At 55.6% G+C, this 23853-nt stretch overlaps 10 protein-coding genes across 10 annotated transcripts; 3 read left to right on the top strand and 7 right to left on the bottom strand.

Annotated features, from left to right (window-relative positions):
- Positions 1 to 600: 600 nt before the first annotated feature.
- On the bottom strand, positions 601 to 2487 carry INS49_007718 (uncharacterized protein; the record flags this gene model as incomplete). Its single annotated transcript, XM_043168466.1, has 2 exons — positions 601 to 1211; positions 1803 to 2487. 2 exons carry the CDS (start codon positions 2485 to 2487, stop codon positions 601 to 603), a joined length of 1296 nt encoding a protein of 431 aa, XP_043026146.1.
- A 952-nt stretch (positions 2488 to 3439) lies between these two features.
- Positions 3440 to 4351, top strand: INS49_007717 (uncharacterized protein; the record flags this gene model as incomplete). Its single annotated transcript, XM_043168465.1, has 2 exons — positions 3440 to 4084; positions 4178 to 4351. 2 exons carry the CDS (start codon positions 3440 to 3442, stop codon positions 4349 to 4351), a joined length of 819 nt encoding a protein of 272 aa, XP_043026145.1.
- Positions 4352 to 4357: 6 nt separating this feature from the next.
- Positions 4358 to 6457, bottom strand: INS49_007716 (uncharacterized protein; the record flags this gene model as incomplete). The annotated part of the gene is made up of 5 exons (XM_043168464.1): positions 4358 to 4360; positions 4616 to 4717; positions 4807 to 5890; positions 5948 to 6161; positions 6214 to 6457. The coding sequence occupies 5 exons, from the start codon at positions 6455 to 6457 to the stop codon at positions 4358 to 4360; spliced, it is 1647 nt and encodes a 548-aa protein (XP_043026144.1).
- A 378-nt stretch (positions 6458 to 6835) lies between these two features.
- On the top strand, positions 6836 to 7553 carry INS49_007715 (uncharacterized protein; the record flags this gene model as incomplete). Its single annotated transcript, XM_043168463.1, has 2 exons — positions 6836 to 6838; positions 6906 to 7553. The coding sequence occupies 2 exons, from the start codon at positions 6836 to 6838 to the stop codon at positions 7551 to 7553; spliced, it is 651 nt and encodes a 216-aa protein (XP_043026143.1).
- A 980-nt stretch (positions 7554 to 8533) lies between these two features.
- Positions 8534 to 9838, bottom strand: INS49_007714 (uncharacterized protein; the record flags this gene model as incomplete). Its single annotated transcript, XM_043168462.1, has 5 exons — positions 8534 to 9125; positions 9206 to 9225; positions 9290 to 9339; positions 9399 to 9413; positions 9487 to 9838. The coding sequence occupies 5 exons, from the start codon at positions 9836 to 9838 to the stop codon at positions 8534 to 8536; spliced, it is 1029 nt and encodes a 342-aa protein (XP_043026142.1).
- Positions 9839 to 12318: 2480 nt separating this feature from the next.
- On the bottom strand, positions 12319 to 15685 carry INS49_007713 (uncharacterized protein; the record flags this gene model as incomplete). The annotated part of the gene is made up of 3 exons (XM_043168461.1): positions 12319 to 12627; positions 12686 to 12784; positions 13601 to 15685. 3 exons carry the CDS (start codon positions 15683 to 15685, stop codon positions 12319 to 12321), a joined length of 2493 nt encoding a protein of 830 aa, XP_043026141.1.
- A 649-nt stretch (positions 15686 to 16334) lies between these two features.
- INS49_007712 (uncharacterized protein) lies at positions 16335 to 17435 on the bottom strand (the record flags this gene model as incomplete). The annotated part of the gene is made up of 3 exons (XM_043168460.1): positions 16335 to 16641; positions 16711 to 16992; positions 17071 to 17435. The coding sequence occupies 3 exons, from the start codon at positions 17433 to 17435 to the stop codon at positions 16335 to 16337; spliced, it is 954 nt and encodes a 317-aa protein (XP_043026140.1).
- Positions 17436 to 18592: 1157 nt separating this feature from the next.
- INS49_007711 (uncharacterized protein) lies at positions 18593 to 20455 on the bottom strand (the record flags this gene model as incomplete). The annotated part of the gene is made up of 4 exons (XM_043168459.1): positions 18593 to 18720; positions 18792 to 18922; positions 19017 to 19294; positions 19877 to 20455. 4 exons carry the CDS (start codon positions 20453 to 20455, stop codon positions 18593 to 18595), a joined length of 1116 nt encoding a protein of 371 aa, XP_043026139.1.
- A 772-nt stretch (positions 20456 to 21227) lies between these two features.
- On the bottom strand, positions 21228 to 22537 carry INS49_007710 (uncharacterized protein; the record flags this gene model as incomplete). The annotated part of the gene is made up of 3 exons (XM_043168458.1): positions 21228 to 21988; positions 22046 to 22326; positions 22395 to 22537. The coding sequence occupies 3 exons, from the start codon at positions 22535 to 22537 to the stop codon at positions 21228 to 21230; spliced, it is 1185 nt and encodes a 394-aa protein (XP_043026138.1).
- Positions 22538 to 22569: 32 nt separating this feature from the next.
- Positions 22570 to 23633, top strand: INS49_007709 (uncharacterized protein; the record flags this gene model as incomplete). The annotated part of the gene is made up of 4 exons (XM_043168457.1): positions 22570 to 22976; positions 23148 to 23457; positions 23522 to 23543; positions 23602 to 23633. 4 exons carry the CDS (start codon positions 22570 to 22572, stop codon positions 23631 to 23633), a joined length of 771 nt encoding a protein of 256 aa, XP_043026137.1.
- Between the last annotated feature and the right edge of the window lie 220 nt (positions 23634 to 23853).

The raw sequence follows: 23853 nt of genomic DNA, 5'->3' as shown, positions 1-23853 counted from the left end.
AGAGACATTCATGGCTGGCAATACCGCCGCCGTCGATGCGAGACACCTGCGCTGTGCCCCTCCGGGCGTCTGCTTTACCCGGGCGTGGCCCGTCCATAAGCATCACATCGAAGGACCAAATCGTACACGATGCCCCGGGATAGGGAAGCAGTCTGCTTCTTGGTAAGCTTGATACGTGGGGCTTACGGCCAACATCTCTTACGACCAGCATGATTTTCTTGGAATTTTTGGACCTCATTCACAACCCAGGGCATTTCACTCGACACCCTTGGGAAATCTGCTCATTACCCCTCAGACATCCAGTAGCAATCTCTAACCCAGCACGGGCAGATACCGAATGACATTTTGCAATGGTTTAAGTAAAACTGAAAGGCTTGCTGTGTGAGGTTGTTTCTGTTTTTAGGGGACTCTTCTCCATGATTGCTATGTATTCTTTTTGTGTATTTACAAAACCCAACCAGGACACCAGGACGCCATTCAACCAGGCCCATGAGTGTGTCAATGTGCTGCCCAAACTCCGAGAGCAGCCAGGTTGCTCAGCTCAGTGGAAATCTTGTAAGTCAACCACCAGGATTGCACCAGACGCCGTCAAAAAGACCGCTAGAAGTGTTGAGGTGTTGCTCTTGCCATGCTAGCAAATTGTGCCACGATCTCTGCCTCCATAGCTTTTCTCCTCTCAGTTGCGGCCGTCTCATTCTCGTCAATAACGAGAAGCTCATCTGGGCCGTCGTCAGCGTCCGCGTCCCCACCCAGCGCATTGCCGTGCTCAAGCATCGTGTCACTGGTGGCGTTCAGTTCCACGCCCTCGAAGGCATCCGCCACACTGTTATACCCTTTGGCCCAATCGGCAAGCAGATTTGTGTGCTTCGTCTTCGCTGGCCTTTTCGATTTGGGTCTATCAGGTCGATTGGCGCCACGTTTAGCCTTCTTCTTGAGGTATTCCTTTACTAGCTTCTCTGCAATGTTCTCCCTGGGCTCCCACGTTGGGTTCAGGTCATCGGGCCAGTCGCCTTCCCATCGCACTTGAAACCAGTGCACACCATTGAGGATGTAGTCGTCTTCGAGGCGCTTGACCACGTAGTCTTGCTCGCCTTGGACAAGGTCTAGGGCGGTATTAGGTGAGCCCACAGCTTCTGCTACTCCAGTATCCATTGGGGTCAACTCGGCCTGCTTCTTTTTGCTTTTCCTTGACTTTGTCTTGGCAGGAGCATCTGCAGAAACAGGTGAGTCTTCAGCTTGTCTCTTAGACGGCCTCCGGAATGTGCCGCCTATAGGGGTAAAGCCGTTGATATGAGATGGTGGGGGGTTCGCAGAAGACGAGCGCCGGCTGTGGACTTGGTCTGCCTGTGTTGAGGCTAAGCCCCCTCTTAGCTGTGTATCTGTCGAAGGAATTGTAGCATGAGACTTGGAAATCCGTTGTTTTAATGCCTGCGAGTAATGTGACGGCAGTGGTATTGGTGTAGTGGAGACCTGGGGCCTCGTCGGGACCTTACAGGAGCGGCTTGGGGAGCTGGAGTTGCCGTCTCTCGCTCGTCTGATCAGGGGAGGCAGGACAGGCGTGGCCGTACGATGTACGGCCACACCAGATGCAGTCTTTGAAAGAGAGCTGGGTGGATTTGCAAGGGCTGGCCTTGCGCTGCTGGCTCGAGAGCATTCCTCGCTAGATCTTCCAGGTACAGCAGAGCTTAGGCGCAGCGAGTCCAGTTCTTCCCCAACACCCATGTTAACATCGCCGTCCGAAACACGTCCGCCCTCACTGGGTAGTTCCAGTTGCCTGTGTATTGCCAACCCTGCGTTCTCACTTTCTCCTTCCAGCTCTTCCAGCATCTCCTCCTCCTCGGCCAGCAGTTGCGCTGGCCTCCTCTTTTGTGGTGTCGATAACGATGGACCTCTCCTCCGCTTGTGGATGATCTCTTCTTGTTCACTGTTCAGCTCGGGTTCCGGTGTCGGCTCGGCTACCATCATCATCGCTCTCGGAGGTCGTCCTGGTCTGCGCTTGGCGCCTGGCAGCAATCCACCGTCAATGGGTGTAGCCACTGCCTTGCCTTGAGCAGCCTCATGTTTCTTGGCCTCCCTTTCCTGCTCGCGCTCTTCCTCGCGGCGCAGCGCATCTTGGTATTCCCAGTCCTCCAGAGTACGAGGCGAAACATAGTCGAGGATCTTGCTAGCGTCCACGACAGGCCGCGCTGCAGGGAGGTCAGGCCAGCCTACGATGTAATAGCAGCGTCGCTGTCGAAAGTGGTCGGAAGGATGGAAGTGACCGCGGGGAAGGACGACTTTGTCGACGATGAACGCGTTGCTGTCGTGAACAGGTCGCAAGTTGATTCGAGGTGGAACGGGGCCACTGCCAGGTCTGTACTTTGGAAGCCGGGGACGAATTGGGATGTGGAATTGTAGTATGGGCTTCTCCTGCTTGGTATCGACGATTTCCAAGGACCCTCGTATGTCAGAGCGGAACCGCTCCCAGCACGCCTCGTGATCTTCCATCGCTGCGGCGGAGGCGGATATCGTGACCGAGGCTCGAGCAGTGGGATGTCGCAGACGCGCCGCCGACTCGGGCGCCCAACGAGGGGACCGAGCCCACGGGGGAACAGACCCCTTATTCTGGAAAGAAGGGACTCCGGAAGGCGAACAATACCCTTTATCGCCCAAGGGCTGAGCCCTTGTCCACCTGCTGCAACTGTTAAAGGGTTGATCGCAGCGGCGCGTGAGGTCGCGACGAAGTGGTCAGTCGATTCGCGCCAGCCAGGTGGCTTTGGGGGGGTAAGAGATGCTTGATTACGCTAACTACTGCAAAACAAGGCTAAGGTGGGGTAAAATAGTGATGATCCACCTTATATTAGGTAATTTAACTAAAGTTAAAGGTAAAAATTAAAACTTAAATTAATTGCTTTAATTATTTTTTAAAAATCAAGGTTTATAATATTATAATAATTATATTTATTTAATTTTAGTTTATTTTATACTTGTTAGTTTTATGAATTTAACATCAGCAATATTAATAAATGAGCTTGTTATGTTTCTTCAGAATTGTGGAGTACGTGCAGAAAGAAGCACTGCAGTCTGGAAGACCATACAGTTGACATTGGGAAGGGAACTAGCTCCATCTGCAGTTCCAGGCGCGGCAGGCACGGGACAGCTCGGGTGATCCTGGTGCAGATGCAGGTGGAGGTGGAGGAGTGCAGGAGCGGGACCGCTGGAAGAGCTTCGAAAGCTTTGGCGTCGACCGCACACCACAGCTCCAAAGCAAATCTTCCATCCGCACCGCACCGGCCCATCAACGTCACAGCTCCACCAAACTTTTCTCGCCGGCGCGAAGCAAATATCCACCCAACCTCCCTGCTCCAGAGTCTGCTGGAATTCTCAATTGAGAAAACCTACAACACGCTTCCCAGACGGTGCACGCGCGCGCACGCACATACTCACAGACAAGCCCGCAATGATCGCCTCCACGACGACGGTCATGCTCCGCTCAGGCGTCACCCGCGGCGGATGCGCCCTGCAGCTCCTCCGCAGCACGACCAGCTGCCCCTACTCGACCATCACAGCCGCCTCGCCCTTCGCCAGCGTGCGCTCCAAGCTCTCCGACTCACCTTCCACATCGAGCCCGGCCGGCGCCAGGCCAACACCCGCCTCTTCCTCGCCCGTCCTCACACTCTGCCGCCAGGCAAGCACACCATCGACAGCAGCAGCGGGGCGGCGGCACGCCTCCTCCTCGACGCCAGACCAAGAAGCCGACGTAGCAGCCGCGACGCGCGCGGCGCAGCGGGCCGAGGAGTACGCGCGGTCGAACCCGGACATGCCCCCGCTGGACTGGAACTCGTTCTTCCAGCTGCGCAAGACGCGGCGCCGGTGGCAGGTCGGCTTCAGCGCGCTCATGTCGGTCGGGTTCGGCGCGGCGGGCGCCGTGGTGCTCGGCTCCGGGGCCGCCGACGCCCTGACGGGCCAGATCCCGCTCGACCCCATCCTGACGCTCGGCCTCATCACGCTGGGGTGCACCGCCATGGGGTGGGTCGTGGGGCCCAGCGTGGGGAACGCGGTGTTTTACCTCATCAAGCGCAAGTACAAGGCGCCTATGACTGTGGTAAGTAGATCGGTTGCCTTTTCCGTCCTTCCTCTCTCGGGTGGACTAGACGAGTGGATGGGATGAAACGCTGACAGAAGACCCGTTGTACAGAAGGAGAGCCAGTTCTTCGCCCGGATCAAGAAGAACCGCGTTGACCCGTCCAACTCCTCGACCGGTAACCCGGTGCCTGACTTCTACGGCGAGAAGATCTCCAGTGTCGCCGGCTACAGGCAATGGCTGAAGGACCAAAGGGCATATAACAAGAAGAGGACGACTTTCATTTGAATGATGTCACTAGAACTATGTCAGTACAGCAGTGAAGCCAGAGGTCGCATGGAAATCCTGCTGCGAGCTGCTGTTCAGACAACTCCCCGATTCCTTGATAGGGACGAAATGGCAACCGTTGAAAAGTAAGTGGATGGTTGATGGCCTCGGCCGATCCAGACAAAGGCCAAGGTCAGTTTGGGGTGGGAATGGATGCAAAAGCACACAAGTATGAGTCTCATTCGCCGGAGTTCAGAGCCTCTCCATAATTGTACTTGTACCTACAGCGCCGTAATGCCGCAGAATTGATGTGACATCCTCCTCTTTGACCTTCATGTTTGTGTATTTTGAGGCCCGGAAGTGAATCAGCTTGCCAAATTTCCTTTGCTTCAGGCGCGTAATTCAGCCTGGTATTGTGGGATAAGCCAATTCTGGAAGCAATGGCGGATCTATAAGAATGGCAAAGTACTGTCAACCTCCTGCTTCCAAGCCATCATGCCGCCCTTGATATCCCCGATAAATCTCGCACCACCCCGGCCCAGCCCAAGGTCCTTCAACTGCTTGGCCACCAGCTGGGAGTCATTGCCAACCCTGCACACCACATAAATCGGTGCATGCCCCGACAAGTTTGGAGGTATCCAGTCGGGCAGCTCCGCCTCAGCAGCTGCATCATCCACACCCTCGGGCCTCATCGTCCTCCCTGAACTTTGGATCCTCGAGTACGGGATATTCACAGCCCCCTCAATACTCCCAACGTCGAACAACTCCTTCTCCCTGACGTCCAGCAGCACATGCCTCGCCTTGCCCTGGCCCTCCTCTGGTGGCTCTTGGACCAGCAGCCCCTGATAATCACGAGCCGAGAGCCTCTCCCCATCCTCAAGCACACTGACCGGCCCACTCAAGCCCCCGCAGAAGGCAACATAATCCAAGCTCCCGCTCCGCAGTGTCTCGAGCGAGAGACGCGCCGTGCCGCCCTCGCCACAGGCGAAGCACTCCCTCCGGCGCGCACGCATCCGTACGGAACGGAACGAGGGCGCCCCAACCGCCGAGCCGGAGAACAGCAGCAGCGTCGGTGACAGCGGTGCCGCCGCCGCCGCATCGGGTGGGATCGCCGCCGCGGGGAGGTGCAGACCCGCAGCGACGATCTTGATGGCCTCGAGGGCCTGCAGCACGCCCATGACGCCCACCACTGGCCCCAGGACGCCGCCCTCGCCGCAGCTGACGACGCTCTCGGGCGGGGGCGGCTTGGGGAAGACGCAGCGGTAGCAGGGCGGGGCGGTCGTCGTCGTCGTCGTCGTGCCTGCTTTGCTAGTAGATGGCATGGGGAAGACGCCTTGGGGGGTAGGCGGGCAGTTGAGGACGATGAGCTGGCCGTCGGTGCGCAGGGCGGAGGCAGAGACGAGGGGCCTGCGCAGCAGGACGCAGGCGTCGGAGATGAGGTAGCGCGAGGTGGGGTGGTCGGTGCAGTCGAGGACGAGGTCGTAGGCGCCAACGATGGCCTCCGCGTTCTGTGGGGTGAGGTGTTCCCTGTGTGGGATGTACTCGGGTAGCGGGTTGAGCCTGTTGCTGCACTGTTAGATCTCCGTGCAATATGTGTATAATGGCAAGGAGATGTACTCTTTGCAGTAGGCCATCAGGCTGTCCACCTTGAGCATGCCCACCCTTGACGTGCCATGGGCGATCTGACGGTGTAGGTTGGACGGCTCTACGACGTCGCCGTCCACGATGCCGAGCGTGCCCACTCCAGCCCCGGCGATGTATGCCGCTGCCGGGCACCCAAGCCCGCCGGCGCCGACGATGAGGATCTTAGAGAACTTGAGTCTCTGCTGGCCTGTAACTCTATTTTAGTAACAGCATAACGTGTGTGGATGAAGTGGTCTGACCTCGGATGCCGATATTTGGCAGAATCAACTGCCTCCCATAGCGTTCGTACTCGTCAGCCTTCAAAGGCCATTTCCAAGCCGAGCCATCGGTACTGCCAGCGCCAGTTTCTGCTTTTTGGTCCTGGTCCTGAGCCTCTTCATAAGCCTCAGCTTGAGTAAGTTGATCTCGCAGATTCCTCAGCTCCTCCTCGGCTTTCGAAATCTGCTCACGCAGCTGCTGTGCGCTCTTTCGTGCAGTGTCCATAGCATGACAGACCAAGCCAGACAGTCGGGAAATCAGTTATGAGTCTGATATCTTGGCAGGGAGTGCTTAGGGCCTCTCCTACGGGTAAGTGAGCCGTTAGCTGAACGCCGTAGGGCTGAGATGACTAAAGTCCGGGGTACTCTGGTGCTGTGGAGCTTCCATCCCTACCCGTGCTACAGTGGGATCGACTGCCTGCCGCCACATTCCTACAGAACACCCTGATCTAGCTGGCTTCCCTGCATTAATTTTTTTGGAGGCTGTTGATCCTTCGAATCCTCATTCACATGATAACGCCCATTTTCGAAATTTCCACGCTCAACACCTCGACCACGCCATACACCAACACTACTCCCAATTGCACCTGTCAAGCCCTACAACATGGTAAGCACCCTCGTCATCCGTTAAAGGTGCAACGTTCCTCAGCATTACTAACACCAAACCACCACAGGCCCCAACAGCCCCAACAAAGCGCAAGACCCTCCGCGCAAAGGCGACAGAGCGCCTCGCCAACCCCCTCGCCCCGCGCAAGGTGCACCGCCCCTCGGCCCAGGTTGACGACTCCTTCATCGAGTCCAAGCGCGACAAGCGCCTGATCAAGCACTCGTCCTTCGTCTCGCGCATCTCCAAGCCCGCCCACAAGACCCCGACCCAGCGCAAGAACCTCAAGCGCCGCGAGAAGCACCGCCAGGCCCAGGCCGCCACCAGCCTCGCCTCCCTGTCCGACGCCCTGCCCTCCCTCACGGCCGACGAGGTGCGCGCCGGCGAGACGGAGGCCGCGGGCAAGGTCCGCCACAAGTCGCTGAAGAGCACGCCGGGGGCCCTGCGCAAGAAGGAGCGCCTCGTGCGCGGCGAGATGGAGCGCTTCGGCCTCAGCCTTGCGCAGCTCAGCACCGTCAAGGAGCAGCCTGCCCCCGTGCCCGCTCAGCAGCAGCAGGTGGATATGGACGTTGAGAACAAGGACGGCGAGGAGGAGAACCGCGCGCCCGTGCAGAGCACCGCCAACCGGTTCGCTGCGCTGAGGGGGTTTATCTCTGCTACGATGGAGCAGAACCCGGCCTTCTCACGGCAGAACGGCCTTGCTGGGAGACCAACTTGAACAAAGCGCAAGTGGGACACGACTAATAACATCTATAGCTCTCTTGCCGGCTTCTTACGCGGCGCTGATTACCAGGGCCAAGTAGAGAGAGAGCAGGCGTCGAGAACGTCAAATAAACCCGGCCCCAGTTTCCTGGGAATGGAAGCCAAGCGAGGCGTATCCTGGGTTCGTAAGAGTTGGATGAGGTCGGGTGAGGCTCTTTGGGCCAAAACAAGACCTCAATACGGACCGGGCACCGGGACAGAATTAACAGAGCAGCTCTGAAAGAGATTCTGAAAGAGGCAAAAGCTGGAACTGGGCAAAATGTTCAGACACGTCGATTGGTACAGTGGACAACATTCAAGCAGGCAGAAATCAACAGCCAACGATGAATTCTTGGTCATTCGACCACTGACTGTCATTCGTGCTTCATGACCGTCCCGCAAACTCGTAGCGGGATGCGGTATCCAGACTGGTGTCCTGATAAGAGCCTGCTAACAAAAAAATGTTGCTCCCATGTCCCCATCCTCCCCATGTATCAGCTCTACGTGGACGCCGAATTTCACAGCGTCCCGTGCGGGCAGAGATGATGGCTTTCCCCGCTTTGATCGCAGATGATCAGTACATCTGATGGGCCGAATCCATCATCATCGAGGAGACCAAAACTCCGGCGAACTCTGCCCCTTTGGAAAACGCCTCTGCTGCAATTGACCATGTCTGCTGCCGTGTCTGCTTCCAAAACAACTCCTCAAACGCTTCCCGCAATGCAATACCAAGTTGCGTCGCGCTGCAGTTGTTTTGACAAGAAGCACAAGTTCATATTGGAGCCTCGGGGCATGATCATGATCCATTTCAAAGAATGATGGCATCGATCTGCCTCCGATTCACAATTGTGACATCGGCACCTTGAGACCACTAGGGCCACTCCAAATGCTGTGGCTTCTTCTTCCCGAGCCAAGCCTCGTAGGACTCAGAAGACGCTGCTCCGCGTGACCTGATCACTAGTCGATCCGCGGCGCACCCTCCTGCTTGGGAAAAGGGCTAGCACTACGGCGCCTCTCGCCCTCCTTGCGCAGGCTCTCGATGATCTTGATCATCTCCTTGCGCGCGCCCGTGGCATCGATCATCTTATTGGACATGCTCATCGAGACCTTCTCGCGGGCGTTTGCGTTGAGCAGGCGCTTGACGAGCAGGTGGCGCATGAGGATGCACACGAAGACGCCGCAGTCGTTGCCGTTCTCCTGCTGCGGGCAGTCGTTGATGTTCTGGAAGCGCAGCGGCATGCCCAGCAGCGCCGCCATGCGGTCGCTCGCCCGCGCGCCCTCGCCCGCGTTGGCGCCCCCCAGCGAGTCGTAGTGGAACGACACCCCGTCGATCTTGGACACGAGCAGCAGCGACCAGTGCGACCCGTCCGGCTGCGTCCGGCTCACGGCGTCGTTGATGGGCAGGAACACGTGCGTTACTTTTGTCATGTCCGGCAGGGCGGACCGGATCGACGCCGGGTCGTTGCGCATCAGGAGGTATGTCATCGATGGCCGCAGCAGGCAGATCCGGGCCTGGGGGTATTTGGGGAGGATCTCGTGCTCGAGCCACCTGATGGAGGCGGGGGTGTCAGTAAGGGCTGCAGGCTCTGCAGGTCGGCGGTGCGGGGAAAAAGTGAGGGTATCACGAACTCCTCCCAGAAGTGGATATTCTGTAGAAAGACAGCGTTAGCACTCGACCTCTCGAACCAGAGCCAGGCCTTTTCTTGTACGCACATTATCAGTCAGCCAGTCATTACGTAGCGCCTTGATATCCTCATAGGTAACTATTGTTTGTCAGCCGTGGTCGGTCGGTCGAAAGGGTAGCACCTGGGTTGTCGCATACGGCAAATGTCGTGGTCTGCGAGGGAAAAGTCTGTGTCAGCTCTTTGTCACACGCCAGGCAAATCTAACAGCGCTGGGGCTCGACTTACATGACAGGTAGGGCGCGGTGGGCGAGAGCTGGTTTCCGTGCGCGTCAGTCATCTTGCAGTTGGCTCTGGTCACTCTGGAGTGGTGTTTGCGCCTGCTGGGGTCGTAGCTCGTGCAGCTCCAGTTCGCGTAGGGGTTTCTTGGTCGTGGCGAGGTGCGCCGAGCCGAGGAAGAAGACGAGGAGGCAGGAGGGTAGACGCAAGGGTTGCCGGTGCTGCGCCGACTAATTGCCCTCGTCGTTCTTCCGACGCTCTTGACGATTTTGTCACTCGCTCGGTGCTGTGGACCGAGGGTGCTGCGGACGAGCATCTCTGTATCGGAGCCGTTTCCATGGCCTGTGCCGTTGCAGTCCATGCGGTCGTGGCGGGCTGTAGCTCTTGTGCGGGTGCAGCCCAGACCGCGACCGCTGCCAGTGCCGACGCGAGGGTCGGGACTGAAGCTGGCTGGGAAAGTAGAGAGGACAAGATGGGGTGAAAGCGAAGCTGGAGCGCTTACAGTCTCGCCGAACCGGCGGGCCACTCTATCTCTGAAGGGCATGGTGACGCGAACCTTTGCCGCCGAGGGTGGGGAGATGGGTGCTGGTAGGGAGGGCGGGTATTCGCGCGACGAGGCACGACTTCCACGTGGTCCGAGGGGTGATAAGGAGGGAGAAGGGGTTGATCTCCAGGGGTGCCTCCCTTGGGATGGAGGAGGGTCCGAAGACAAAGCGGAGGACCGAGGAGGGGAGCTGCCGAAAGGCGCGGGGGAAAGGCTGTTATTAGTAGTGGTGGTAATGGTAGAAATAGCGGAAGCAGTACTTGACAGCCGGCGTGACCTGCTGCTGCGACTATCTCGGCTGCCGCCGACACGGATACGGCCAGGCTCGGAGAACACAGTGATGATATTCGTCGAGGTTGAGGACGGGGGCGAGGGCAAGGGCGAGGGCGGCGATCGCAACGAGTCCAAGGTGGCTTGGGCTTGGGCTTGGGCTTGGGCCTGCTGGGGGACGTCGACGTGGGGCTCGCGGTCGGATAGGGCGACCAGTCCGAGGCGGCTTTCAGAGCAGGGTTTTTGTCAGATGCAGTTCCCGGTCCAATTGACTAGGGGTCGCCCAAGCGAGTCGAGGCTTGTTGAGATTGGGTGGATACGCGCAGGTTTAGTCGAGCAGAAGAGAGAAGCCAAATAGACAAAGTGCAAGAGAAGGCCAAGGGCTCAGTAAGGTCCAGATTCAGATGTTGCTTGCTAGAACAGAGTGAATACCAAAAGTGCTGAGCAGATGCTGCGGGTGGTGATGCACGTTGACGCTGGTGAAGTTTGATGGTGGTGGTTTTGGTGGTGATGATAGTTAGATGCAGACAGCTGACCACGGTGCCTAGGTAGACAGCCAGTCTCGGCCCAGCTTTCAAAAGCCCAGACAAAACCCAAACTGCGGGGGAGAGGCAAGGCGATTCAGATCACGACAGGGCAGAGAGGAGAGCGGGCAGAACAAAACACAGAGTGCCGTTGACAAACGACCGAACAAACTCAAGTTCCAGAACGCCAGAACGTCCACTGGAGCGAAACTTCCGTCTGGTCTGGTTCTGGTGCTTTTGCTTTTGCCATTGCTCGGGGTGGGCCACTTCGGTCCACTTTAAACAACGGCAGAACTGGCGCGCCAACGCGGAAATATTCCAAGAACAATGGGGACCAGATCGGCTCTGGAATACTGTGTATCTTCGGCTGGTGCCATTTTGTGAAATGCAATTCCGATTCAAGAAAAGAACGACGAGGAAAGTCATCACCAACCCGATCTCGCTACTTTGGTACGGTCCCGTCATGACAGTTGCATGTCGACCATCAAGCAACAACTGCGTGGCTGGGCATCACAAGAACACAGAAAAAGATGGAAAACTTGGTTTTCAAATGAAGGATGTCAGCACTTTTCTTTGACTGTTGTATCTGGTGATCCCCGTTCCTGCTCATACACGCCAACAGGAGGAATGGCACCGGCCGAACAAGCCTGTCATCCTGCCTTCGAGTGACGTAACACAGCTCACGCTCGACGCCGACGACCTCTCCCCTCGAGATCAGCGCGGGTGCAACTGCGGGGTTCTCTACCTCTCGCCTTTTTTGGCACCGCTCTCGTCTAGGCACCTACCCAAGCTTCTCCGGCTCCGTGGTACGCAGCTCTTGGGGAGCTGCGCCACGACCATTCTGCGCCCCCTACGTCGTCAGAACCTGTGGCTTAGCCTGCCGAACCGACGCGACGCCTCAATTGGCGACTTTCTTAACGCCACCAGAAGCCGCGATGCCCTCACCCTGACCCACTTGCCATCTTCTACAGTGTCGTGGGCATCAACTTTAACACTCAGGAAAGGATTCTGTGCAATTTAACTTAGTCTCGTTTCATCCATTTCCCACGTCGAATCGGGCTGTCATCCCTCACGTCTACAGAGCGGACCTCGGGACATGGTGTTGCAACAAGCTTATGACCGTGTCAGAGATCTGCCAACCACCAACCTTAATAGAGCACAGATGCTTTCATCCACAGCATTATCCCCCCGGGGAATTCGGTTAGAAGCTAAACTTCAGTCGTACATGAAGCGAATATGGTCTTGCATTAGGTAGAAGCCATCCATCTACATCCCCGAGCCAAAGTCTATGCCTCTGCCTTTCACTAGCTATTTTGAGAACACCCACATTACCACTGAAACCCCATTTTCTTGCTTTCGAGAACATGTTTCCCGCAAAGATCCCGGTGCCCCGATCACAGGTTCCTAGCCTCATTCTCCGTCATCCACCCATGTCTCCCCCCGGCAAACATTGGCAAACAGGCACGCCTGTTCCTGAAAGACACTGCGATATCCCTGCATCGGTCAAGCTTCTGTGATGGTCTGCAGCAATTGCTTCAGGTGATTGGTGGGTGCGTTCTCCCTCACATGGGCGACAGTCTCGTCAACGTCCACCGACTCCAGCTTGCCCAGAAGCGTCCCAGCAACATGCCGGGCTTGGCCGTAGGTCTGGACATATTCCAGTCGCTTCTGTTCTTGTTGCTGCGTGATGAGCGCCCTCTCTTTCCTGTGCTTGTGTGCTATTTTTTCGACCACTCGCTGGCCATCCTTTTGGTAGTCATCAACTACATCGTCGATCGCCGCCTCGCTTGTCTTGAGTCCTCGCAGGATGGTCTGTCCATGTCAGTTGGAGGGTCCGTGGCATAACACAGCGCTAAAGGCCTCAGCTCACATTGACAATCTTGTGCATCGTCTCCCCAAGGCTGTTATCGTATGGCTCTGTTGCCTTCTTCCAAGCTTGCGCTCTTTCGTCCACCTCAGAAGCCCTTCGCTGATCAAACGAGTCACTGAGCCAAGAATTTGTTGTGTTGCCCACGAGACATCTCTCTCTGCGTTCATCGCTCGGGAGACATCGGTCAGGAGATTGTGCTTTCTCTGGCCCCAGGGCTGCCAGCATTCTAGTACCCACGTCGTCCAGTTGTTGCTTTTCCTGTAGACGTGGCCCAGCGCCCGGGGCTGCGGATCGGGTTGTAGCTGCATGAGTGGTTGCAACGGTATGCTGTCGAGGGGCAGCACGCTTGTCAGATGCAGCCGGTGCCACCAGTCCAGCTTCACCGAGACCACGATCTGCCGATTCGTTGCTAATCAAACGTTGGACAAACGCAGATGTCCCAAGAGACTCGCCCTTCTTACCTGGGCCGAAGATATCATCACCGGTATCGCCACCTCTTCCTCGGGAGTGGCTGTCTGGTTCATCGACCAGATTATTGATATGCTCTGTGCCATGATCGGCCCTTACTGCGTGGGCAGAGTTGTGCCTTGGCTTCTTGACAGGCCGCCCACAGTCTTCTGAGGGCAACTTGAAGGCCGTAGAATTCATGCGCAAAGAGGGAAAGATCCCTGACTGTGGGTCCGCCTTTGATGCCAGTGCCTGTTGAATGGGTGATCTTTCTTCGACAGTCATCACGTCTGGAGGTTTTCGTTTCGTGAAACGGGGGATGATGACTGCAGGCACATCTTTGGGGCGGGTTTGATAGTTAGCATCAACTCCCCCCAGTACGGTGCGCTGCTCTGGCAGAAGCCGGTGTTCGATATCAACCTGCGTGGGTGGCCTGAGGACTTTTCTGTCACCCTTCCCCTCGAACACTCTCGCCACTTCATGGCTCTGATGTTTCGGGGAGTCGACTGTCAAATTGGCTGCGTCATCCACTGCGGTGTCAGCTTCAAAGTCGCCGTTGGCGGATTGACCAGATGCGTCACCGCGTCCAGCTTCGTCGACGAGAGTTGTCATCTCTGCATCGAAATCCGACACGATTTCCTTGGTTTCGGCCTTGGAAATTGGCGCATTGTCCGGAACTGCCTCCGCAACAGTCGGCTGGCTTGCCCGCGCAGTTCGGCTGAGACCACCTTTAACAAGACCATTGAAGTCATTTGTTGGACTGTCTCCGCCTTGGACTGCTGTGTTCAACTGCATTTTCGGGGCCTTCTGGCTCCCTTTGGCCTGTTGGTTCTTTGTGGCCACAGGATATTCTCCATTGATTGGACCGGGTTGCTGAACTTGTGACCGCGAGTCGGCGGTCGCTGTTGTCTTGTGCGGCCTACCGTTATTTTTTGGCCCACCAAGCCCGAATGCAACAATATTTGGCTTGCGACGAGATTCCTTGGTCTGTTTTGCTGGTTCCGACGTTTGACCAACTTTATACGCCTCGCCTCTTCCCACACGGTCAGCGTTGGAGGACACAACAGTTTCCTGTTTGATTTCGCCTTTGGCATTCGCGGTTTGATTCACGGCAGCTGTTCGTTCACTGGTAGAACTTTTCTTCTTGGACTTCTCCCCGGACGACTTGAATTCCTTCTTTGACTCCAAGTTAGGCTCAGTACCTATTGCGACGGCCTGAGTCTTCTCGACTGCGGTCTTCTTGGGTGGCTGTTTCGGCTGTCTCTTTGCTCTTTTGGCGGTATCGACGTCGTTTCTCTCGTCTTGAGCGTCATGACTCTGTGCATTCGGCCTTGGATTTGAATGGTTCTTGTCCTTCCCCTTGACTTGTTTGGCTGCCTGGCTTCTAGCAGCGGTCGCTCTTGTCCTGCGGCGTGCGTTGCTGGGTGTCATCTTTCGGGAGCATTCGAAGTCCTGGTCATCTGTGTTGTCTGACTCTGGGAACGACGAAGTGGAGTCAGAAGATACTATAATGACGTCCTGCTTCTCATCCTCATTTGAAGAATTTCCTGATTCAAGTTTCTGGCCTTTCATCTGAGAGTTGTGGTTGGCTTCATGGGGTGCTTGGGTGACGACCGAGGGTTCCTCTGTAGGCAACTTGTCTTCATCGTGTTCCTCATCTGAATGGGCCTCTGGACTCTGATGAGCTGGCGGCACAGGTGCGGGTTTTGCGTTTCTCGGACGTCCCCCGGCAGTAGCCTTTGTCTCTCGTGCATTTGCTTTGGGTTTGGGGGCTGGCTTCTTCACGGCTTGCTTCTTCGCTGGAGCTCTTTTTTTGGCTGGAGCCGCCACAGGAGAACTGCTGTTAGATGCTGGTAGGGAGTAGTCATACTCATGTGATTTATGGATGTCCGGCCTTTCAGCCCCGGTCTCTTCCTCCAACTCAAGTCCAGATAGTTTCACTTTGCTGTTGGCAAGGGCCTTGGGTTCCAGCTCGGTGTCTTTGGTTGATGGCCTCATCTTTCCCTCGGTGTCCGTCGTACCTCGAGTTTCCAATGTCCGCTTTTGCGTCTGCACTGGCTGGAGTGGTTTCTGAGAATGTGCGATCTTCGGGGGATTACGGGAAGTAACTGCAGTGGGTGGCTGTTTCTTAAGCGATTCGAAGTTACTGAATGGATCAGACGACCCGCTCATGCTCCTCTCTGGAGCTGGTTGGGCTGATTGAGGCGGGATATGAGCACCCAGGAGGCCATGGAGAGTTGGTGACTGATTGAAGACATCCCGAACCTCATTATCATCTCCGTCCTGTCCTGGATCGATACCAGAAGACGTGGAGTCAAGATGAAGGTCACCATCGAGCTGTTCTCGTGGATTGGGCGTGACATGGCTGTCGCTCCGCTCATCTTCTTCGTCAATGAACGAGGCTTTCGCTTTCTGCTGGACTGGACGGCGACGTGGGGGTGCTGTCCACGACTCTTGTGTGTGAAGGGGGGACCCGAATGTGGCTGATTTGGGGGTGACGTTGGGGTGCGATTGTTGGGAGTCCTTGACCACATCAGGACCTGGCGTGTCCATTGTGAAGAATGTCGCTGTGGGCCAGCGATTGGACCATCTGCAGTGGAGGTGCCTGGGAGCAGCTGACGGGGTTATTGTTGAAGCAGTCTTTCGGCTACGACACGAGGTTGGGAGATCTCCAACAGTGTGCTCGCTGTGCTGGTGGGGCAAGACGCTCCAGAAGAGAAAGGGGGCACATGGAGACAAGACGGTGTCGACTTTGGTCGTAGCTCGCAAAGGTCCAAAACTCAGAACTTGGGGAGGGTTTGAAACGCAGAGGTGCGGTCGTGCCTGCCTTTCGTATGTCGGAACGCAGACGCATCTAATACACTAGGCGAGGGCAGTTACGCAGAAGCGACCACTTCGATGAGGAAGGAGACAGGGTGCACTCGCACCTTCCGTGACTTTCAATCATCGCCCTTGATCAGTACCACAGCAAACGACATGCAGAACAACAGCTGTATTGATAACCACTGCAGCGAGGGAGTGGGCTTCTGTCGTCTTCCAGGCTCAAGTGAGTGTTATCGCAAGGTGGGTGAGATAGAGGGTCCCCCGTCCTGACCCTGGGATCATTTTCCAGTCGTCCAATCTGATAATTTCGATGCCAACATGGAAGCGTCCTGACTTTCGTGTTGGTCGTCCACTGGTGCAGTACGATCTTCCTTGCATTTCATATGCGCAACAATGCCCCCTTGGTCGATGCAGCCAGCTGCGCCCTCCAAAGCCTGCCCTCGTTAAGGATGAATATCTCGCCCTCCTTACCGAAGCAAAAGTTGGCAGCGCCGCCTTCAACCAGGATCTTGCCCAGTAGCACGCCCCCCGACGACCACACGTTGATGCCATCCCCACACCCACTATACACGTTCCCGTGCACGTCGCACTTGATCCCGTCGGGAATGCCCGTGTCGGCCATTGCGAAGAGCCGTCGGTGCGTGAAAAATGGCTGGCCAGAGTAATTCGCCACGTCAAACGCATATCTGCAAAAATCCATCATCAGCAGTCGCTCGCCTCGTAGTCCGCGCCACTCTCGAACAAGTCCTACTCACATGGTAGACGCCCTCGTCAGATCCGTCGTCCCGTCCCCGTGGATCCAGTCTGTGTCCGTCACATACACCGTCAGCTCGTCCGGGCTGAAGCAGATCCCATTCGGACGACCAAAACCATCTGCTAACGCCCTGACGCTGCCCTTGCCACCGACACCGCCCTTTGGATCGAAACGGTAAACCTGGCTTGGCAGTACTGGCTGCGGCCGGATCCCCTGCTCGTATCCGTATATCGGGTCTGTGAACCAGATCGACCCGTCGCTGTGCACCACCACGTCGTTGACGCTGTTAAACCGGCGCCCGTGGAAGGAGTCAACTAGCGTACGTGTGGCATATGGAGGCCGAGGCTCCATGTGCACCAACCCTCCCGGCTCGGCCGACGGGTCAAGCCCGCCCTGTGCGCAGAACAGCACGCCGCCCTCGTAGTTTACACCACCATTCGCCATCGGAACGCCCTCCGGGTTGATCTCTTCCACCTCGGCTGTCGTCTTTCCTCCCGCCCTGTTGAGCTTGACCCTGGAGATCTGTATCTTCTTCCTGCCCGTCTCGGGGTCCGGATACTGGTTGCTGGTGATGAACAGGGTGTCGTCGGCCGCAATGAAGACTCCCGCCTCATGCGCGAAGGGGTACTGATCATGCTCGTGGAGCAGCTCTAAAATCGGCGAGTCCCCAAAGAGGGCTCTCGCTGGCTCCTCGTGGATGGCGAAGGCAGACAAGCCTCCTGCCATTTTTGCAATGCCGGTTGTCAACCTCAGCCGGCCAGGTCCTTTTCGCTTCGGTGAGCTGTCTCGTGTCGCGGGTCGATTTGTCAAATAGCGACGTTGGATGAACACAGTAGCATGCGTTCGTTTCAGGACCGGGCACGCGTATTCTACAATTTCTGCCGAACCTGAGCTTGGCGAATGGCAAAGTAGAGGCAGGGTCTCTGCCTTTATCTGACCTGACCCAAGTCGATCCTGTCGGGAATTAAATCGAAAACCCGATCTCGCTGGAGATCGTCACGCATTTCCACCGAATAGGATCATCCAAAGCCGACGCCGCCTTCGCGTCGATGCTTGCGCGAGTCAAGCTTCGCGCCGTACAGACCCGGGACTGCGGACGGTCAACAGTCTGGCATGGCAGTCAGGTTTATCCGGCCAAACGTTCATACGACAATCCTCGGCGCTGGCAGGGATTGGTCGAGGCCCTCGATTCGAGGGTCGCCAATGAAGTCTGAGTGGCGTGACCTTACTGTCTGTCTGTTATTACACAAATACTACTTCGCAATGCAGGAGCCTTCAACCTTTGTTTCCTGTCTTTGTTTCTCGCTCCGTCAGATCCGGAGCGGGGTCCCGATGAAAGCACTGTCCACGGGTGCCAAGAAGCACGATTGGCCGGCCCGGACAAGCTTTCGGCTCCCGTCAACCACATAGATAACAAAGCGTCTCGTCGATCAACTCAACTGTTCCAACTCTCATTGCGCGGATACGTTTCAGCATGAGGTTTCACTCTGTGCGCCGAGGTTCTGAGAGGCAACTTCACTTGTAATTGCAAGCTATTTTATGCCATGCAGGAAATAGTCAAATTGTCTACTAGTATATAGAGATCGAAAGAATTCAAAGGGTTCGTGGAACACGAAAGAGAATGACAAGGATCGTCACGCAGAGCATCTTCGAGTAAACACTCTCTCTCCTAAGCCGCAATAGAGATGTGTCACCGCTATGCGTGAGCCGGTAGGACCCAGCCATGGCCACCTAACCGCGCAAATAGCTGTCATGGTAAGACGAGAGCCCATAAACGAGGCACAGATATCTTGGTGCCAAGGTCTCAAGTGGCCACCACGAGGAGAATTGTCACCAGTCCCGGCCCGTGTCTCGTCAACGCGGCCCGTGGTATTGAAGCTCTTCTACTTCCCGATCGGTGGGCAGTCCGTCTTCGCCCCGTTCTTGGTGCACTGGTTCCACTCTCCATAGACCCCATTGCAGTACAGCACCACGCGGCCCTCACCATCCAACCCGATGCCTAGGAATGTGTCTATGAATTCACAAGTCAGTTTCGAGTGGGCAGATCACATAATATCAATGTCTTGTGTGGTTCTGACTTACTCATATCCGTCAGGGTGGTCTTCTTGCCCGAGCCGGACACGTCCGTGCACACGCACTGCAGGCTCGTGCCATTGCAGGTAGGGCAGAGCGTGAAGCCCACATCACACTGGCAACTGCCCAGTGCGCCGCCGCTGAATAGGAAGAATCGTCAGTGGATCATTTTCTCCGGGTAACCAGCTCTCTCCTCTCTTAATCCATTCTGTTAGGGACCAGGCAGGAACTCACGCCTGAGACGGGACCAAGTTGCCGTCGACATTGGCCAGGCACTTGTTGATATTGATGTGGGACGTGAACAGGGCGGCGCCCATGTTCCGGGCGCCATTGGGCTCGGGCGAGCACTCGCCCGACACCTGGAGCTCGCTGCCCTTCTGGTCGAGGCTGTACACCTGGCAGAAGTCCGAGAAGCCATTCTGCCGGATTGGAAAGTTGGTCATCCTGCGTGTGTTGCCGGCTGCGGTGCCGCTGGCAAGTGCGATGGCGCTGATGATAAGAACGTTGAAGGTCTGCATTTTCGCAAAAGGTATAATTAAGGTCCTGGTCAAGTGTGATTTTGACAACTGAAAATCAACGGAAGGCGTGAGCTTTGAGGAACTTGCTCTCTGTGCGAGGTGAAATACATTTAAACTAGGCATTGACGACTAGATCTGCTGTCCCGTCTCGACACGGAAGCGGCTCGGCGCAGTCTATGGAATATGTTGTTGGTGACGGCCGCCATCTTTCAGCGGATGTGGGCTGTCTAGGAAGGATAATGATTCCGTGGGGTGTTGGAATGAACAAAGAGAGGCTGCATGACCGGACCGGGATGATATTGGTGCTATTCAAAGACGTACTCGGTGCCGTGCCTTGAGCTGAATTTTCACTAATGGGGGAGACAACAGTAGAGCGTAAGAGATTCTCAAGTCCAGGTCTGGATCAAGTCTGCGCGAGAATTATCGAAAATATAGGGACTGAACTAAAATTGATTTGATATTGTGGGAAATAATGAAACAAAACAGCATGAACGGACTAACAGGTGATGAGGTTCGCGCTCCCGCGGGCTTAGAGCACTAGTCCGAGTCTCTCTTAGGAAGGCGGAAAATACTGACCAAGCTCTGGTCAGTGGTGAGTGGTAGGCCATCGGAGCCATCTTGATCAGTGTTCAGCCCATCAAACGAAGAGAACTCCTCATCAGCCCGAAGCTCGACTTTCAACAGCCCAGCCGGGTGAGAGATAATCACATATGACCCTCCCAAGCGGTCAATCAGGCCCTCCACCTGCTTGGTTAATTCCATGAGATGCTTATACCTGTCAGGACTGTAAATGAAATCCTCCTCCAGGGGTGTGGGGTCAACGACGGTAATCCACGTGTGCAATTCCCCAAGCCCTTTTGCTTTGGCCTTCTCGACCATGATCGCGAGGGACTCTAGCGAGCCCTGATAGCTCTCGAACCCTTGCAGAGGGACTTTTTCGCTCTTCCCAAAGGAGAGGTGAGCCATGAACTTGTCGAATCTACTGCTCGTAGCCGTGCCTGAAGACTCACCTGTGTAGCGACCCTTGACTGCCACAACCATGTCTATGCAGCTTGTGATTTCAAGAGAGCGGTCCGCTGATGGTTGGTATGTGATGAGGCGGTCCGTTTCCGGCGTTCCGGCACGAACTTGGTTCAGAAACACAATGATCGCCATGATGAAAATGCTTGAGTCGTAGTTGTGTTTGAAGTCTTTGTGTGGTGAATGGGAATATTGTTGCGGGTATATTCCTTACTGAGGACGGACTAGATACATCCTATATTGAGAGAAGCTCATACCTAGGTACGCTTTATAGCCAAGTTACATTATCTATGTATGTCAATGGTGACTAGCTGTGTACGCAATTGAATTGTGAATCGGGTTGGTCCTTTGTCCGCTGATAATTGTGCAACAAGACTTGCTCATTGACACGCACATAAACAAAGCACGTAAAAGGGATGATTCACTTAGGCAGAATTTGGGTGCTCAAATTAGCAATGCAATCGATACAAGGCATTTATCACTACGGTACCCCTTCCCACTTGACATTTTGTCCTGGTTTGAGTGCCCGAGGGCTGGCGACTTGGGAACCGTTAGAACCATTGACTGAATGACTATCATTGGTGACGGGTTGTATTTCCAAAGCCTGAACGCATGGACTAGCACACTCCAGTCACTCACACCTGGTGGAATCTTACCGTGACTAGACACTACGTTCAAGACTTGGACCATCGCTTATTTGTCATATCTAGCTGTGATTTAATGGTGTTTATGGGAAGACGTGGCTTCTGCTTACCTAGGAATTGCTGACAATAGACTTGGCGAATGTGTATCTTTGTGAAAGCCTCTGCTGAAATCAACAGCACCAAAACCAGTGACTGTTACTGTCGTTGAAGATTCTACTTCTAAATGGCAGTTCCTGTTTCCGTAACTCCTCTTTCGACTCATATTACACAAAGGGGTGGTCCACATAATCCAAGAAATCCGGAAACCCCAGCAACGGTTCTGTCACCAATGTATCAAAGCGTATATCTCCCATAAACTCCAACTCCTTCTGGTCAAAAAGAACCTCTGTGGATACAAATTGAGCTTCTGTTCTAGGATATTGTTCAACCGGTGGTGTAGATGTCTCTACTTCTGCATTGCCAAGGTTTCTTTCATCTTCAAGACTTAAATGCAGCATCGGCTCCATGACGTCCTCGACATCCTGGCAAATGTCCGTAGTGAACAGCCTGACACACCACTTGCGGACTGCCGACAAAATGGAGTGAAAGGCTACGGGAACTGGGATTCGCCCCTCTTCTTGGTCCCTGATCGACTCGAGCCTGCCCAGCAGCTTTGAAATGGCACTCACTGGGTCCAAGGAGGACTCCGGGTGCAGGTCAGCAAGGCTGGTATGAGTCCTCACTGACACATAACATTTGATCAAGACGATCAAGGCGTACATCACCCTGGTGTAGGTCACTACTGGCATGAATCGAAGCGTTTCGACGGGGAGGCCGAGGAACGTGCGTATAAGAGACTGCGACGACAGGACACACGGTATAAGCGAGCTGGCAGCGTGCATTCCGACATCGGCTCGGTTTTGAACCGACAGAGGCAGCGGGAGTAGCGCGTATGGAGGCCTGAAATCTGACGTGTCATGTCCCTCGTGAAGGGCGGGCTCCTGGAGGGTGATTAGTATTGTCTGATAGTGTATCTCCATCGTTGCTGCCAGAGATGTTAGTCAACGCCGCCACCTTTGCATCATAGGAGATGCGTAGGTACAGTTCAATATGTCTCCTGTGACTGAACGCCTCCATATTTCCACCTTCTCCATGCAACCTTTCAATATGAATCTGGTCCTGGCGTCCGAGATGTCAACCGTCGACTTGTCGTCCATAGAGACAGCCAAAAGACTCTCCTCTGCAATTCTGTGTAGCTTGATCCATTCGACGAGCCTACAATCGTTCGGATGTATGCCTGGTGAGAACTCCAGAGTCCCGATGCAGTCATCGACCCAAGGGCCGTAAGGCAGACTTGTTGGTCGTCGATAAGACATGGCCATGCTGGAAGAGTCATCAGTCTGGGTGTATCATGCTAAGGCGGAGATCTCCTCCAACAAAGTCTCGCCTACCTGGAGCAAAGGAAATAGGCCACCAAGAAAGTCCTGCAAATCTCAACCAACTCTTGCGAGGGCGACGACGGATCACTCGGTGTCAGGACCGCGAAGCGCTTGTCATTCGAGGAGCGCAAGTCGGTGACCATGGTCGCGGCCATGTGAGCGTACTGGCTGAACCGTAAATAGACTCATGTTTCCCCACTCTATTCAAACTGTCTACAATTCGTCCAAGCAGTCCCTCGACGCAACCCTTGAAGACTACATCATCGAACAGGTAGACGTGGACCCAGAATTCCCCTCCAATTTCTTCGACGGGCTAGCAGTGGACGAGAGCACGACCCTTGGGGCAGCGCCGATGAAGGTGCCCGGGGCATCCCACGCGCGCATCACAGAGTTCCAGTCCAGCATGCTCTGGGGCGGGATCACACACTCCGACGCCGAGGACCTCCAGGCGGAGCAGCCGGTCCCCGGACTGCCCACCGTGCACTGGCTGGCCCTCGATAACGACACTCTGGGCGTGAAGCAGCTGATCATCGAGTTCGACACCGAGGTCATCGTCGGTGACGCACCGCCACGGTGGACGACCAGCGTGATCTAGTGGGTCGCGCAGCACCTGAAGAAGCCCATCACGCACCTCTGGGTGAGGCTGAAGATTTCAAAACTAACCCATTCTTTTCCAACACCGTCATGCTTACTCGTAAAACCAAAAAAAAAAAAAAAAAAAAAAAAAAAAAAAAAACAGCCCACGCACCACCACCGCGACCACAGCGGCGGCGCCAACGAGTACGTCGCGGCGGGTGCCCAACTCATCGTGCCCGAGATGGCCGCCGGGTACTGGTCGAGCATCCCGGGCGCGCAGCTCGTCACGTTCAACGACACGCACCCTTACGTCCACGCCGACAGCCGCACACAGGCCTGGTTCCTGTGGCAGCCCCAGGCGGCCCTCGGCCGACTCGCCCGTGGCCGTGTTCGAGGCGGACGTGTGGCAGGCCGGCATGCCCGCCGAGCAGTCCGACCAGGCTCTGATGAGGCACTGGCTGGACCGGCTTGTGCAGGACAGGTTGACGATGGATGCCGTGTAAGTTTCTTATCTGTGTGTGCCGGATGACAGTGTCACTTGTGCTGATCGAGGAGTGCCGCAGTGTTCTGCCAACTCATGGTCAGGTCAGCCCGCTGGCTGATTTGGTCAATATTACGGGCTATCCGTACCCACAGTTCTCAGTGGAGGATTGGAGATTCGGTGCCGCCATGTGATGAGCTTGGGGGATGTGAGCAAGCGGGCGAGTGACATGTGATATAGATTGGACTGTGGACTGTCAGGCACATGCTCGCAGTGGGCTGATGCACCAAAGCATGCACCAACGGTGCGAGATATCCAAGCCTCGCCGCCGCCGAGGAATAAGAGACACAACTATGCCATTGCACACAAGGATGGAACTAGGCCACATAGATTTGTGAGGTTGAAGAGACCATC

This window comes from Diaporthe citri, assembly GCF_014595645.1.
Source record: "Diaporthe citri strain NFHF-8-4 chromosome Unknown scaffold_3, whole genome shotgun sequence".
Taxonomy (NCBI): domain Eukaryota; kingdom Fungi; phylum Ascomycota; class Sordariomycetes; order Diaporthales; family Diaporthaceae; genus Diaporthe; species Diaporthe citri.
The sequence above is the reverse complement of the archived record's forward strand: the minus strand, read 5'-3'. Positions and strand labels throughout refer to the sequence as shown.